The 15690-nt window shown below is 43.7% G+C and overlaps 1 protein-coding gene across 5 annotated transcripts in view; it reads right to left on the bottom strand.

Moving 5' to 3' along the window:
- Nucleotides 1–219: 219 nt before the first annotated feature.
- LOC128362568 (protocadherin gamma-A2-like) overlaps nucleotides 220–15690 on the bottom strand; it is an 84865-nt gene continuing 69394 nt past the window's right edge. For 2 of the 5 annotated variants that reach the window (XM_053323356.1, XM_053323357.1), the window contains exons 2-4: nucleotides 7487–7545; nucleotides 4025–4122; nucleotides 220–2397 (exon numbers count right to left, since the gene is read on the bottom strand). In XM_053323356.1, coding sequence (XP_053179331.1) covers nucleotides 2114–2397; nucleotides 4025–4122; nucleotides 7487–7545 — 441 coding nt within the window. In that variant the 3' untranslated portion in view covers nucleotides 220–2113. Of the gene's footprint in view, nucleotides 2398–4024; nucleotides 4123–6526; nucleotides 6581–7486; nucleotides 7546–12867; nucleotides 15522–15690 lie in introns of those variants that run through there. The other 3 variants (XM_053323354.1, XM_053323358.1, XM_053323355.1) reach the window with 3 other exon arrangements.

Genomic DNA, 15690 nt, shown 5'->3' with positions numbered 1-15690 from the left:
TTTTTTTTGTTTTGTTTCTTTACAGGGTGATAAAAGATAGAAGAGAGAAAATGAACACAAAAATATGCGCAACACATATCACAAGTTAACTAGTCTACGTGTGTCACTTGTTTACTTATCTAAAGTTATCTTTAATTCATTTATTTACACTGAAGTTAGTTGGCTTCCATGGTGCTTAGTTACTACATTGCAACACAAACTGTTGAAGAACATCTCAGATTTTTATTCATTGTTTTTTTTTTTTTTTTTAATCTGTGGTTTTCTTATTTTCTTGAAAAACAAAATGCAACACATTCCAGTAGTAAGCCACGCCTTGTGGAGAGGGACTTTTGAAAATGCTGGACGTGGTCCCTACTGTACAAACAACTGGCTCTTACCATCAACAGGATTTGTGTTTATTTACAGTGGGGAAGAGCCTCACAGGACCAGGGAGTCGAGGGGAGAGGTGAGAGGTATAGAGGCCAAGGTTTCTCATTGATTTGAATGGAGGAAGGATATTTCAAAGGGCTTTTGAGTGGCATCTCCTCACCAACAGGGACAGCTGTGCTTGGCTCTGTTGACCTCTACCTGGGTCAGTGCATTAAAGAGGTTTAAGGGGGTGGGTGGGTGGGTCAACAGTGGGTCCTCTGTACATTCAGTGGGTAGAGCCAAGGTTGTTTCCCACCCCCCACCCCCCGTGGTCAATGTAATGGTGCCACCTCAGTCTGTGTACCTCTCACCACACTCACTCCACCCTCACTGACCCAGCCTGCAAGCTGCCTTTTTTCATGCAGTTGTAACTGGCCAGGGCCCTGACAGACAGATGGACGGCAAAGTAAAGACTTCATATCTTATACAAACAACTCCTCTATGCTATTGAATCATTATCTCCCAAAAGAAAAAAACAAGTTACTGTGACACATCAAGAAGTTTCTTCAGCACTTCAGGATGGAGAAGGGAAATACTCTGTGGAGGCCCTAGCGGTCTAGAAGTGTCCAGAAACTCCTAAGCACTTAAGTTTACCACATTTATGCGTTTCTCTAAAGACCAAAGTGATTACTACCCCTACATCATCTCATCTTCGGAATACGAACAGTGCATTTCTCATTGTTTGGCTCTCAACGTGGGGTAGTGGGGGGAGCACACGAGCTGGGTGTGAGGAGGGGAGGATAGAGGGAGCAGGGCAGCACGACATGTTTGTGCCCATCTGGAGGTGTTATACAAGGAGTCAGTGCCTGCTGCTGCACCACCTGAGTGGACAGCATGGCTCATGACTCCATGACACAAGGACGTGCGACCCTGCCCTCTGCCAGCCGTTCCTCCGGGTGCATGCTCAGGTCATAAAAAATATCAGAGATTAAAATCTTATCTTTTTAAACTATGATTACAAAAGTAATTTTCTTATTGTGTCAAATAAATGCTACATGTGCATTGTATTGACCTGCGATTGGAAGGAGGATAATAGATTGAGGACATCCTCCTCTTTGCTTTTGCAATGCATAGTTTGCAATTCTAAACTAGTATATGTGGTTTGAACCTTAAAGAGCATGCAGAAGAGTTTGTAATACCTGTCAAACAGCAGCCTTATATCCACAGGCTTTGAGATCCTGCAAGGCTGACCCTACATAAGAATATAATGGATGGCAACTAGCGTACTTTACAAGAGCTGACTTTCCACCTCGGGGAAAGAGCACAATAAATCCAACATGAAAGACATTAACATTTCATCTCTGAATACATCACTGCGTATAGCCTTGTCATACCAGCAAGGTTCTTTACACTGAATCTCTTTGTCCAAGTTCATTTGATTTTGCCAAAAGAAAAAAGAAAAAAAAATCTCACTAACCCCCCATACCCTGCCAAAAATATCCACCGACAAAGATTACATGAGCAATACTAGACCTTCAGCACAACACAGGTTACACCAGCAACAACCTTCAGCACATTCAGACTCTTCAAGGCCCTCAAGAAACTCTTTCAAAGAACCATCAACATCGTCCATGTGGTCAGAAGTGATTTGCTGTCAATGTTTAGACAGCAGTTCAGTAAGATACCTAATAGTGGGGTGTGGGGGGTTGAATTTCTCATCAGATTAAGCCGGATTTATCATTCCTCCATCTCTTGCTGTCCCACTCTACTTCTTTTCCTTCTTGGTGGACTTCTTCTTGGAGGCAGGGGTCTGAGCGGCCTTGGGAGGCTCAGGCTGGCCTGAGGCCTGGGGTGGGGGCAGTGCCTGCTGGGTGGCCTGCTGAGCTGTGGCCTGCTGCTGCTGCTGGGGGTTGGAGGTGAGGGTGGCCGTGCTGCCAGGGATGTAGACATTCTGGCGATAGTCGGGGACGTGCTGCAGGGTGAACTGGGGGCTGTAGCGGGTGCTCAAGCCCATGGTGCCGGGCCCCAAAGTGGCCGTAGCCTCGCTCACTTCTGGGGGAAAGAGGGACAGAGTGGGGGAATCAGGGGTGAGATGGGAGAGGAGAGAGGGATGAAACTTGTTAGATAACTTAAATTCAGTGTTATATACAAGCAAAGGAAAAGGGAGAAACTTAAGATTTCAGTTTTTTGTTTTTTTTGCAACAGCTCAACTAAAAAAAGAGCACAAATAGGAGGATAAAGAACAAAAGAGGAAGAGGAGGTGTTACAAAATGGTTGTGTGCAGGCATATTTTTATCACAGATGATGACTCTATCTCCCTAGCACACTCTGTGTTTCTGATTGTCTATAACGCATGCCCTGACTGTGTGCGCATGACGTAGCTGCTCAGCTCATAATTCTCCCACAGCCCCTGCATTGCAGAGCCAGAGACACAAACGCTCCCTGCCCCCATCCTGTAGTCCCTTCTCAGCCTACATAAACACACATATGGACACGAAAAGTTCCCAGTTAACTGCATTGACTTCCAGTGGACCAAGGAAGTGATGGAAAACATCATTTTTAAAATACTCTTTCTGCTCTCACACTATATTTTTCTAACTGTTTGCACAATTTCTCATGCATTGTCTTATCAATTCAGTAACTTCAGCTACAGAGGAGGAATGACCTTCAGTGATTATCACGTGTACTTATTTGTTCCTGATGGCACAAACTGTTCATTATGTCTAACTTTGTGCTGACATGCAGGTTACCACTAAGCCAAAGACAGATCCTTTCTCTCTGTTCACTCTAAATGGAAAAATTCCATACCACGTCCGGTGCAGTGTCCAAGAGGGGGCTGTGTGTGTGTCTGTGTGTGTGTGTGTGTGAAGGGGAGGAGATGTGATGTGTCAATGGTTGCAATAACAGTGGAAACATTGACTTGACTCTATTATAAATAATAATCCTTGTTTGTTGCCAAACAATAAACCAAAAAATATTTTCTTCCAAACAAAATCATATTTGTTAAGTTTGTCCTTCCACCATTTCTGTGTTTTGCCACTGCATCTGAAGTTGCTCAGCTTTGCTTTTAAGGCCAAATGTATGTGTATTTTTCCATGTGATGTGACTACAAAGCTTTCCACAGAAACAGCCCAAGGATGAGTCAGTGAGTGTTTGTGAGTCCTCTGTGCTGGCAAGGCAGTCATTGCAGGAACAGAGGAATAACACAGGAGAAAGAGGATATGTCCCGTGATCTACCTGACTTCATGTAGGAGAGTGAAGGCTGCATATTACATAATTATTCATGCGGACCTATAGTCTTTGGGTTAATATAAAACAATGTGCATGTGATAAGTGTGTACAGTGGAAACATGCATCTCTGTCCTGTTATTGAATTCAACACATAAACTGCTGGTAGCTACATCCACTGCCTGAATAATATCTGAAGCTTCCTCTGGACATTGGCCATTCACTAGTACACAGCCACTACATGCAGAAAGCCATGGAAACATCAATGTGTACTGAAAGAGCTTCATCAATGAGAAAGTCTGGCTAGTTGCCCTCCAACCAAAGAGGAAACTAAATAAACAACCGTCACTCATGCACTGAATCTGAGAGGATGAGGATGAAGACATGTTACAGATTAGAAGATGTAATGTTGGGAAGGAGGATAAAGATAACGAGGTATAGGACTCACCGTTAGCTGCAGCCATCAGGGCCTGGAGCTGCTCGGCTTCAGTTGGGGGCTGGGGCCAGGGGCCAGTTCCCATGGCAACCTCAGGTCCTCCAGCGGCCCTGTTACAAAAACGAGGAAAAAAAAACAACTGTAAATAAATTGTGGCTTGTCCTTTACATTGTGTTTGTTTATCTCAGTGACTTTGACAGTTGGTGGTTTATGATGTACAGGCAAAGCAGCTGACAGCGAAGTACACAGCCTGAGGAGAACTCAGCAAGGATAACAAGGAGGATGTATAGTATACAAAGCAGGGTGTGTCTCAAACAAACACACACTCTAAAACACACTCTTGTTAAGGCGTGTACAAATGTGTCTGCACACAGACACACAGTAGCAAGCGTGTTCAAGCATTAAAACACAGTAAACACTGCACAACTTTCACACACTCTCTCCGGAATGACCATGGGCACTGCGCCGTCAAGTAAATCTGATTAAATATTTAATGATCCCATCTTTAAAGGAAATAGCTGTCTGCATAGCCACACATGCAGCGCTCAGTGAACACTAAACATTTCCATCTGGGCAAACTTTACCTTCAAAGGCTTGTTTATTTAAAACCTGCAATTTGCATGTGGGAGGGGGGGGGGGGGGGGACAAAGGAGAAAGCAGAACTGCGATCTATTATGCTCACCTACTTGTTTCCATTCCCACACTTGTGACACACCAACACAAGCTCTACAACACTGACATCTAGATCATAATACTTTAATCCTGGTTCTGCTCGTTTTCCTAAAGTGCTAATAAACGTCTTTCTTTTGGATTTTTTGAAATGGTGGTTTAGATGCGCCATAAAACTGCAGTATTTTATCTTTACGTTACTGGTCCACAGTCAGGAAAAAAAAACTAATAAATGTCCATGCACTTCATTAGGGGCCCTGCAGAAGACACAAAACAATCACCCTGGAAAACCTGCTTCTAGAGTTATTCAGCAAAAACAATAAAAATGGTTTAAACTACTCTCAACCTCCTGATTTATGATTCTTTGCCTGCAATACATTGGCTATTTAATGGTTTTAGGTAATAACAAAAAACATCTGAGGCCATTTAGTGGAGGATCATTAGCCCACAGACACATGGCTAAAAAGGTTTTGGTGGATTGCACAGCTCCAAAGAGGACAGTTAATGACACATCAGGGATTAAAAAGGACACTGAGGACTCAGGTCCTACTTTCTAACAAATTTAGGCTGCGGTTATGAATGAGGAAAACCACACTGTAGGTGGGTAGTTAGTGTGCTAAATGCATGGTATGTAAAGGAGCACACTTTGATGTTCTTTATTGAAAACCTCTCGGACAAATTGGTCTGCTCTCAGGAGTTCAGAGAAAGTAAAGGACACAACGAGGGAACTAGTGAAAAAGGAATTCTAACACAAAAACAGGGCTCTGTTTAAGAGCAGGTTGCCAGATCACACTGCCAAAACTCTGAAGTGGTTTTCACTGCAGTGCCAGAGAGAGACTAAAGAAGAGAAACATGCATGTCCTGTGCCAGGCAGCCAATGAGAAACAGGCTGGGTTAGAACACGGTCAGTAGAGCCAGGGCAGCCATTTTGGGCCTCTTTACATCACTTAAGATAAAAAGGAATGCTTCATTTGTGCTAAATTAGCGTCCCACTGTACTTATCACATCCTGTGGTTCTTTTCAGCGCTTCCTGTGGTCAGTGTTATCACTTCCTGTGGGCAATATAGTAAACTGTGGTCCAGTGGGATGTCCCTGGTTGACCAGACAGTGCTATCATTTTCCCTCTGCAACGTTACATGATGTGTTTGGTCTCTCAAGCTTCCTCTTGTTGTTGTTTTGCTTCTAGACATTAACTTTAAACTTAATTTAAGGCCTACAGACAGTCACACGGTGGACATGCTGGTAGCCATCTTATCTACATGTTGACCCAAAGAGTCCTGCTTACTTTATAGAGTAACTTTCAAACCCCTAACAGGCTTTAAAAAGAAAACAGTCATGAGACAACGGCCATCATTTTCTCTTTCGTGTTGTTGTCCAGTTGATAAATCACATGAAAAAGCCACATGTGGTGATGTTGAGCTACAACCATCACAGACATATCACACATCAAAGGCAACACTGTATGGTAAGCCAGTATTTTTGGAGGAGAAAAAAAGACAAGAGCTCTCAGACTACAATGATTATATTTATAGCACACATACAAGGCATAGCAAATCTACCAAACACTGCACGCAAACTCAAAAATGTCACAATCCTTTCTATGCCACAGCAGGCATTGTGGCCTATGCACATTGATCAACAAACCCCACCAAATTTTAAGGAGACTAACAGAAGCTATGGGTTAGGTACATACTACACACAGCACAGCACTACCTAAAAACAACTCTCTGCCCTTATTAGCTGATCAGGTCTCTCTTACACTGAACAGTCACTTAACAAAACTGAAAACTGAACAGCTACTAAGGACAGTGAGTGTTCATATAGTGCCTATGGCTAAATTAGTACCTTGTCCCATTCTTCGGCGTCCATCGTATGTGTGTACCGTATGGCATGTGGGGTCTAGAAACACAACAAGTTATACAGTCTGAAAGAACCATTTAGTATTTGAAGGCTGGGGTTAATGAAGAAAAATGCTGTCATTTCAAAATATCAGAGATTGAAAGGTATTTCCTCATGAACATGAATTATGTCCAATGTTTCTGTAATCCCAGCAGTATCCCTTAAGAAGTGGCTTGTGTCTCTACAGGGAGAAGCCTTGACTCAGAATGTGTTGTGCAATCATTGTTGTGAAAACTGTTACTGCTAACACGCCATTTTAGACCACACAGTATGGGCAAATACCAATAATCAACCCAGCACACACACTCACTCAAACACACAATTGACATAAAGAGATACAATGAATCTATTGTCATTTAGCAGACAAGTCACTGATGTCAAAAATTACATTTTAAGTAACCATCAGTTTCACGACTGATGGCAGAAAATGAAGAGAAAGCAGGAAGGATAAATACTCTATCCCTTCCCCCACTACCTCTGGTCACCGTCCCTCATCAGTAGTACTGAGTGATGGCACACAGGCTCAGAGAGAGCAGAGAGGAGAAGAGCAGAAGGGGGAGGGGTAGAGGAAGCTGCGGCAGCCATTTTATAAAGCTGCCTGCAAACAGGCAGGGATGCTCATTCAGGAGTGTATATCAGGAATCAGACTACAATGTAATTGAAAGTGAGATTCAGATGGTTGCATTACGACTTCAGCATTTTACAATCTGGACAGACAGCAAGTTCTCTCTCCCATCTCCCCTTCTCCTCTCTTCATTTCTCATCCTTCATCACTCCCTCTGTCTTTATGATAAGCTTGCCTTGTGCAGCACAACAACATGCTTTTCACATTACAGAGCATTTTATCGGTATGTTTGTGTGTGTGTGTGTGTGTGTGTGTGTGTGTGTGTGCGTCAGTTTACTCACCCGCTAGGTCCGGGTCTCTGTCCCTGTGTGAAGCGCCAGTCATTGTTTGGGGGCTTTTGCTGTGAAGAGAACAGAAGATGCAACATGAAATGCATGTTTCACTGCAACAGAAGTGACACGTTTCTGAGGTGTACTTTATGGTTCATAAGATGATGTTTTGTGGCCGACACATCTGTTGGTGATTGTGTATGTCTGTGTGTACTCTTTTGTGTGTCTGTCTGTGATTTAGAAAACCTTCACAGTTTTTTAGTAAGGCTCAACAAATGGTTACAGATGACAACAAATATCTGGATACTCAGACCTCCATGTTGTTCCAAGAGCTGTGGAGCATAAAATGTGGCAGAGGAGCACGCTAACACATAGTCTGATATGATACAAACTGGGTCTCTGCTGAAACCAAAAACAAAAGGGTAGACAATATAGAAAAAAGCCACATAGGAGAAACATAATCAAGCGCTAAACAGCTTACAAATGACCCTCATAGCAATGAAGGTTATTCCGCATTTTAAAGCCTCTAATGTACCAATTCAGCAGGAAGATGAATCAAACATCCAAAGGCAATGACCTCACATAAAAATCTGTCTAATATACAAAATTTAACAGATAAGTAAAAAATGTACACAAAACAAAACTATTAAGCTCCTGCATGTCTGTAACTTAGGCACGCAGAGTCCTTGGAACACAAAGTTGTTTATTTTAAAACCGGAACTTCAAGGAGAAAAGGCCAAGATGGCAACTCAGTGGTGATACAAAGCCTCTTGCTTCTCTTTCCTCTCATCTATATATATGTCCCTGCTTCTCTCTATGAATGTCTTCAAGTCCATTGCACTTCTGTCCATCTCAGCCTCACTGGCCATGTCACTATGTCTTTTCCATCTCTCTCGCTCTTCCCCTCTCTCCCAGCCTCTCTTGTTGTGCAGTGATGCAGTGAATAGACCCTTGGCTTGGCTCCAGATTCTGCCGCCTAATCGACACAAGAGCTCCTTGGAGAGAGAGGCCAGCAGGATGATGTGCTGCATTATTAAAAGAGCTGTTCTACCCTAGTGAATGATGGAAAGAGGCAAAGAGAGAGCAGGATAGAAAATAGAAAATAGCTCAAAGATACCTCTCTAAAAGGAAGACTATTGCAGGATAAACTGATGACTATAATAACTAGGGCATCTTTTACAATATAAGGACATGAAGAATGAGTGCACCACTGAATGGTGACTTACTGAATGCATCATAAAAACAAACAGTCAGAACGTCAGATTGTTGAATCAAGTGAACCTAGGAAGTGTTATGTATCCATGCAGGAACAACATATGAGAAGTGCTATCCTAAGATAATGACTGCATCAAAGAAATCAACATTAACTAACACAGGGGAGTGACTGTAAACTGTCATTGTTAGGACCAGTAAAGGACACAACATCAGCTAAAAAGGGAGTGTGAATGATACAGAAGTAAAGGCGTTGCATAGCGGTTAATGTCCCTCCAATATACAACACGATTATTGAACAACTCCATAATGTGTGAAGTGTAAATAGATGTCAGCGGATTAAATTTCATTGTTGTCTACAAGAGAGCCCATTAACCTTGGTGGTCACTTAACATAATCAGTTGAGTCTTTAATACTCAGGGAAAGGAAAGCCTGCCAGGTTACATCCTCATATCAAATTGCAATACCAGCCCTCATAAATGAATTTATTACAACATGAAACCATAGTGGATGAGGATAAGCAGAGGAGGGCACATCTGAACTTTTATCCTCTGTCAAAATACAGCTTGGTCGACTCTAAAAATGGACTTAGAGATGTGTGATATGTGCGTGGGCATGTGAGTCTGTCTGAACTTTGTTGATGAGAGAAAAAGATCAGGGATGAGTGGAGGCAAACATCCACGGAGAGGCCCAGCATTCCAGCTGTGTGACTCGTTCTCACTGCACAAACACACACGTCATTTCCAAGGTCAGATCCCACTGCAGGCATGTGGAATAAAGGGTAACTGGAATATTTGGGCCCCACTGTGAGCTTAAGTTAAAAATAGTGGTGTGATATGCTGTAATGTAATCATATGTGCTTAATTTGGGGAGCTTTGCCTGCACTTGAATATCAGAAACAGACAGGCTTCTATAAAATGCAACTTGTCTTTGGCTCAAACAGGAAGTCTATTTTCACACACTCATCTGAAGTGCAAATAGTTAAGAGTTGCTGAGTTAAGATGGTGTAAACAACAGTCGCCAAGGGTAACAACTCCCAAGCCCAGTTTAATTGCTTTGCAAGGATAAAAATCGAATTGCCTTTTCAGCTCCAATTATGTGAGCATCTTTAGCTGTGCTCGTTTGTTAATTATAACTAGTGCTATTATTACAGTCTCTGAAGTGAGCTGATCAGTTAAGATAGAGAGGATTAAGTATTCAAATGCACAATAGAATTTTAGTTAGGTTTTAAAGAGGGAGAGAGAGAGAGCGAAAGAGAGATAGAGAGAGGAGAAGGTGAGACAGACTATTAAGGCAGCCAATGTAGAGAGGTGAAGGGATTACAGTTCTGTGGGCCTAAATTCTTATCCAATTGAAATACTTTCATACTACCCAGGAAGCTTTAACACTGTCAGTCTACATCCTTTACATTTTTAAGTTGAGCCAAAGGACAGTTCGGGTTCCTCAGAACTCATGGTACAATAGCCTAAAAACGAAGTCAGGCAGTAATTCATCAGTTGAGGTACTATCATCTTTAGAGACAAGAATCTGCCAACATCCAGTATGTTTGTAAATATGCTACTGTTAACTTTTCTAAAACATCTGTTTATCATGAATGGAAGTTATGTGTTTGTAGTGCCAAAGGTTTATAAAAGTACATCAGTATATTTTCACGCTGTACATGTACACAGTTCCTTGACACATAGAAGTCCGTGTGGTACTTTTACTGGAAGATTGGATTCTCTAACACACACACACACACACACACACACACACACACACACACACACACACACACACACACACACACACACACACACACACACACACACACACACACACACACACACACACACACACACACACACACACACGACAGTATGGGTGTTAAAAGACTCATGGCTTAACTGCACCTGGTGATCAGTCTGAAAAGAGGAAGTCCTTCCTCTTGGTCTGATAACCTTCAGCACTCACACACAGCACACACAGACATATTCACTTAGTTTCCCAGCTATCTTACATTATTTCCAGAGATGGTGCCCTTGCTAGTCAATGATTACGCCAGTGGAAATTGGGATATATAACCCTTACAATTCCATTCAACTGTCCAATTCACCGTAAAGGAAAAGCTGGCCACTGAGACAGGAGAGAACACAACATGCGGTGCTTGACTTTAATATTGCTATCCCTTGAACAAATATCATGACTCAGCTAACAAAACCCTTGAGGACAGTTTCACTGAACCGCATGAGCCAGTTTGTTGCATGTGTAGCGTTGTCATCTATAAAAAAGACTGTTTACAAAACACTCCGCCTAACTCAGTACACGTGCCAACCCTTATACATTCACAGACTCAAATATTGAATAACTAACCCAAGACCACCGTCATGGCAATGTTCCGATCCCGATCTGGCACCTCTAGTTTTACTGCAAAGGTAGGGAGGTGCAAAATTCCCAAGATCGTGAGAATGTTGTTTTTTTTATGAAGATCTACATGTTTCAGGCCAATGGGAAGCAACATTTTATTTAATTTACCAACTGGAGAATGTTTTTGTTGCAGACTTTGTGTTAGTGGTGTAAGTTACCAGAACAGCACACCTTAAATGACTAAAAGATACAAAGAGGGGAGTGACTGACAATCAGGCACCAAGGCCCAGGGGTCCTGCTAAACTTACACGCTGTGGGATCGCTCCTGGTGCCTGATGCTTTATACACACAATCTCTCACACACACACACACACACACACACACACACACACACACACACACACACACAAACACACAAACACCCACTGTGACCACAGACCATGCCGTCTGTCACTGTGGCACACGTGCGTAAAGCCATCCTTTCTTTCCATCTATCTCTCTCTTTTCCTCTGTTGTCCATTGCACACGTGTCACTAGAGCAGGGAGACAGATGGTACCCTGCTGACCTCTGGGGCAACATAATTCAGTGCAAATAGTGAGTCTATGTTATAAGACTCATGAGAAACAGCAGTAGGTCATAGATATTAAACAGACATAAAACTAAACATCCTGTTTTCTGGAGTAGAAATAGTTATCTTTAAAATACCATAGATAAAATAATGAACATGACTGTCTGGCATGACTGAGGATGTCTACATTAAGGATGATAAATCCTCAAACATTCTTCATTTAATTCCCCTAAAATGAATCATCCTGGCAAAAGCAGTCAGCCATTTTATCTTTGTGACAGCTCTTCCTTTGCATCAAACCTCTAAATGGGCTGTCTGTGTCTTATGCATTTGATTATTATCTTGTTAGTCTTAACATGTCACTCTGAACAAATGGAAAGGAGTTATATCTCTGATCAAGGATCAAGGAATGGAAATGTGTGTCCAAAACATGTCCGTCCAAAACTCATATGCACACAGCTGTGGTCACGTGGTGCTGAGTCCTGGAACCAATCACCAAAAGTTCAGAGGACAACAGGAAGTCAGGGGTCAGGCCACTGACCTCATGAATTCCTGTTTTTCAGCTACTGCTTTATTCTTTGACTGCCCCTCCTTCCACCCATCTTCCCATTTTCTTTCCTTGGCCCTTTTTCTCTTCCTCACCCCCATCTCTCCCTCTGTCATCCTGTTCCCCTCTGTCTCCCAGCCATTCCACTTAGCCAACACTGCAGGACCTATTTTCATCTGTTTGTCTCCTCCTCTCCATCTGTTAGGAGCACTTATGTTTCCCCCTTTTCCCCTTCCTTTGCCATTTCTCAAGCTATCTCCAATGGCCTTCTTTCTGCCTTGCTTTCTCCTTATCTGTATCTTTCTTATCCATAAATAACACTCTGCTCGTTTAGTTACTGGAAGTCAAGCACCCACATTTCCTAGCCTCAGGTTAGATTAAATATTAAGCAGCTCTTCATTTTGCCAAAACCTGTCTAGTAGGACAACAAAGCTCTAAGAGCTTTTTCAACACATAGAGATAGGCATCCTGCTGCTAAAGAAAGTGGGTTTTCATTTAAAATACCGCAGAGCTACGTGACTAAGGAAATCAAGGTTATTACTCTGTTGTCAAGAGCCAAAGCATCAAAACACCATTCACTGTACTATTACAAACTGCATGTGAAAAACATTTCTTAATATACTTAAACATCTTCCAAACCACTCTACAGATACTCCTGGTTATCCCACTGTGGCAGCTCACACCCATGCCATACTTGCTCACGCACTTTAAGCCCTCACCTCACTGGCTGAGTTCATAAGGTGCTTCCTGCTTAGTGTCATGTTGAGTGTGTTGTTATGACTCAGCATGGGTGTCTTCATAAATACAAAGTCACTGCGGCTGGATATGGTGGAGTAGCAGGGCCTGTAAGTGCGTGTGTGTGGATCCTGGGGGCCTCCCACAACCTCCATATAGCGTATGGGTCCATCAGTGTTGAGCTGCAGGTGCAGGTCCTTGCTGGGCCTCTGATGGTAGCGACTGGACCTGTGATTACCATAGCAGCAGCAGTCAACGCCACCCAGTCCAGGGCCACGGTGCCTAAGACAGCGTACCATGAGAATAACAAAGGTGATAAAGGACACAGCCGATACACAGGCCAGAGAGATGATGAGGTACAAAGTGATGTCCGACATCCCAGTACGGTGGTAGAAGGGTGTGTGGCGGGGGCTTATTGGAGCATCATTAGCTGTGGCCTTCTCATCCACAGTTACTGTAATGTTCACAGAAGTGGACTTTGGTGGGTCACCATTGTCCTGGATGATAATCACAATGTCATAAGTGGAGCCCTCCTCCTCCTCAGCCCACTTACGGGCTGTGCGGAGCTCACCAGTGTGTGCCCCAATACGGAACATGCCAGCATTTGGTCCAGGGGCAATAGAGTAAAACAACCATGCATTGTGCCCACTGTCTGCATCCACCCCTACAAGTTTATTTACGAGGTACCCGGGGCCGGCAGATGGGGGCACAGTGAGCTGTAATCCTTTATCTTTTGGGTAGGCGGGGTGTACAATCACTGGTGCATTGTCATTCGTGTCCACCACAAACACATGCACAGTGATGTTGGTTGTCAGCACAGGCACCCCCGCATCCCGGGCCTGCACCTCAATACGGAAAGCATTAAGCTGTTCATGATCCAGGGAGCGCATGCTGTAGATGTGGCCACTCTCTGGATTAATGTAGACATAAGAAGAGATGGGTGAGCCCTGCACCATGCCGGGAAGGATGGAGTAGGTGATGCGAGCATTATCACCTAGGTCTGGGTCAGTGGCTAAAACAGTGGTGATGGGGGTACTAGGAGCATTGTTCTCTGGGATGTCTACAGAGTATGACGGCTGAGAGAAGATGGGGGCATTGTCATTTACATCAGCTATCTTCACCACAAAGGTGGTTTGTGATGACAAGGGAGGAGAACCAGCATCAGTGGCCTTGATGACCACTGTGTACTCTGGAACAGTCTCACGGTCCAGTTTGCCAGCAGTGGTGAGGCTGTAATGCATGCCAAAAGCTGAGTTAAGTTTGAATGGTAAACCTTGTTGGACACTTAATGTAACCTTCCCATTCATACCAGAGTCCAGGTCCTGTGCACTTATTAGTGCTATCACAGTCTCTGGTGTTGAATCCTCTTTGATAGGGCTGGTCAGTTTTGTCAATGTCACCTCTGGTTTGTTGTCATTCACATCAGTGATGTCCACTATAACATTACAGGAGCCCTCCATAGCAGGAGAGCCACCATCTCTGGCCTGCACTGTGATGTGATAAGCAGTGCCCTTCTCATAATCCACATCACCCTTCACACGGATCTCCCCAGTTTTAGGATCCACACTGAAAAGTTTGAGTGCACGTTCCTGTGTGTATTTACTAAACAGGAAGGATATTTCTCCGTTACGACCCGAATCAGCGTCAGTCGCGTTCAGTTTCGTTACTAAAGTGCCCAGTGCAACATTTTCTAACAGGCTAACTTTTCTCACTGGCTCGTCGAAGACGGGCACATTGTCATTTACATCCAGAATTTTAATGAGCATGAGTGTGGAGCCAGATTTTTCCGGCTGACCCCCATCTACAGCAGTGAGCAGCAGGCGAAACGAGGCCTGCGTCTCCCTGTCCAAAGCTTTATCCACCACTAACTCTGGAAACTTGCTGCCGTCACTTTTAGTCTCCACATTCAGAGTAAAGAAGTCATTTGCTGCAAGATGGTAAGTGCGTAATGAGTTGGTACCCACGTCTGGGTCGTGTGCGCTCTCCAAGCGGAACCTTGTCCCTGGCACAGCCGCCTCTGATATTTCCAAAGAAATGTTGCTGGTTGAAAACAGCGGTGCATTGTCATTTACATCCAAAATGTCGACTACAACGCGTTGAATTTCTAAAGGATCCTCCAGAATTATCTCAAGGTGTAATGAACATATTGCACTTGATTCGCACAATTGTTCTCTGTCAATTTTTTGTTTAATGACCAAATCGCCGGTCGCTTGCTTTAGCTCAAAATATTGCGGTATATTGTGTTGCGAGACCACCCGCAATCTCCTTTGAGCAATCCGCTGGATAGTAAGAGTCAAATCTTTTGCGATATTCCCAACGATAGAGCCCGGGCTTAGTTCCTCCGATACGGAATAACTGAGCTGAGCGGACGCACAGGAGAGGCAAGCCAGATAAAAGCACAGCCTCGACAGCTGCCTCCCTCCTCTGGAGCGCTTCCTCTGTCTGGAGTCCATTGTGCTGCGCTCCGAGGATCGGAGAGTGAGAAAGTTTTTAACTTCTTTCACCGTAACGTATCCATACTCACATTAAAACGAGGTTGCCGGGCTTAATGATAAACATTTCCGTTTTAAGAATAGAGCAGTGGGAAGTTTTGATGTGATCATGACGCCCGACTTTTAAGAGAAAACGATGACGAAAATCAAAGTATTTTCTGCCTCCACTGAAACTCTCTGCTCTGTCTCCTCAGCCTCGCTCCCCTCATGGGCGGGGAGAGGCCACGGAGGCCCTCCCCTCACTGGAGACAGGCTGGAGTCGCTCTGTCATACAGCTTACAGACACACACACACACACACACACACAGAGAGAGA

Source organism: Scomber japonicus, chromosome 8, assembly GCF_027409825.1.
Source record: "Scomber japonicus isolate fScoJap1 chromosome 8, fScoJap1.pri, whole genome shotgun sequence".
Lineage (NCBI taxonomy): Eukaryota > Metazoa > Chordata > Actinopteri > Scombriformes > Scombridae > Scomber > Scomber japonicus.
The sequence above is the reverse complement of the archived record's forward strand: the minus strand, read 5'-3'. Positions and strand labels throughout refer to the sequence as shown.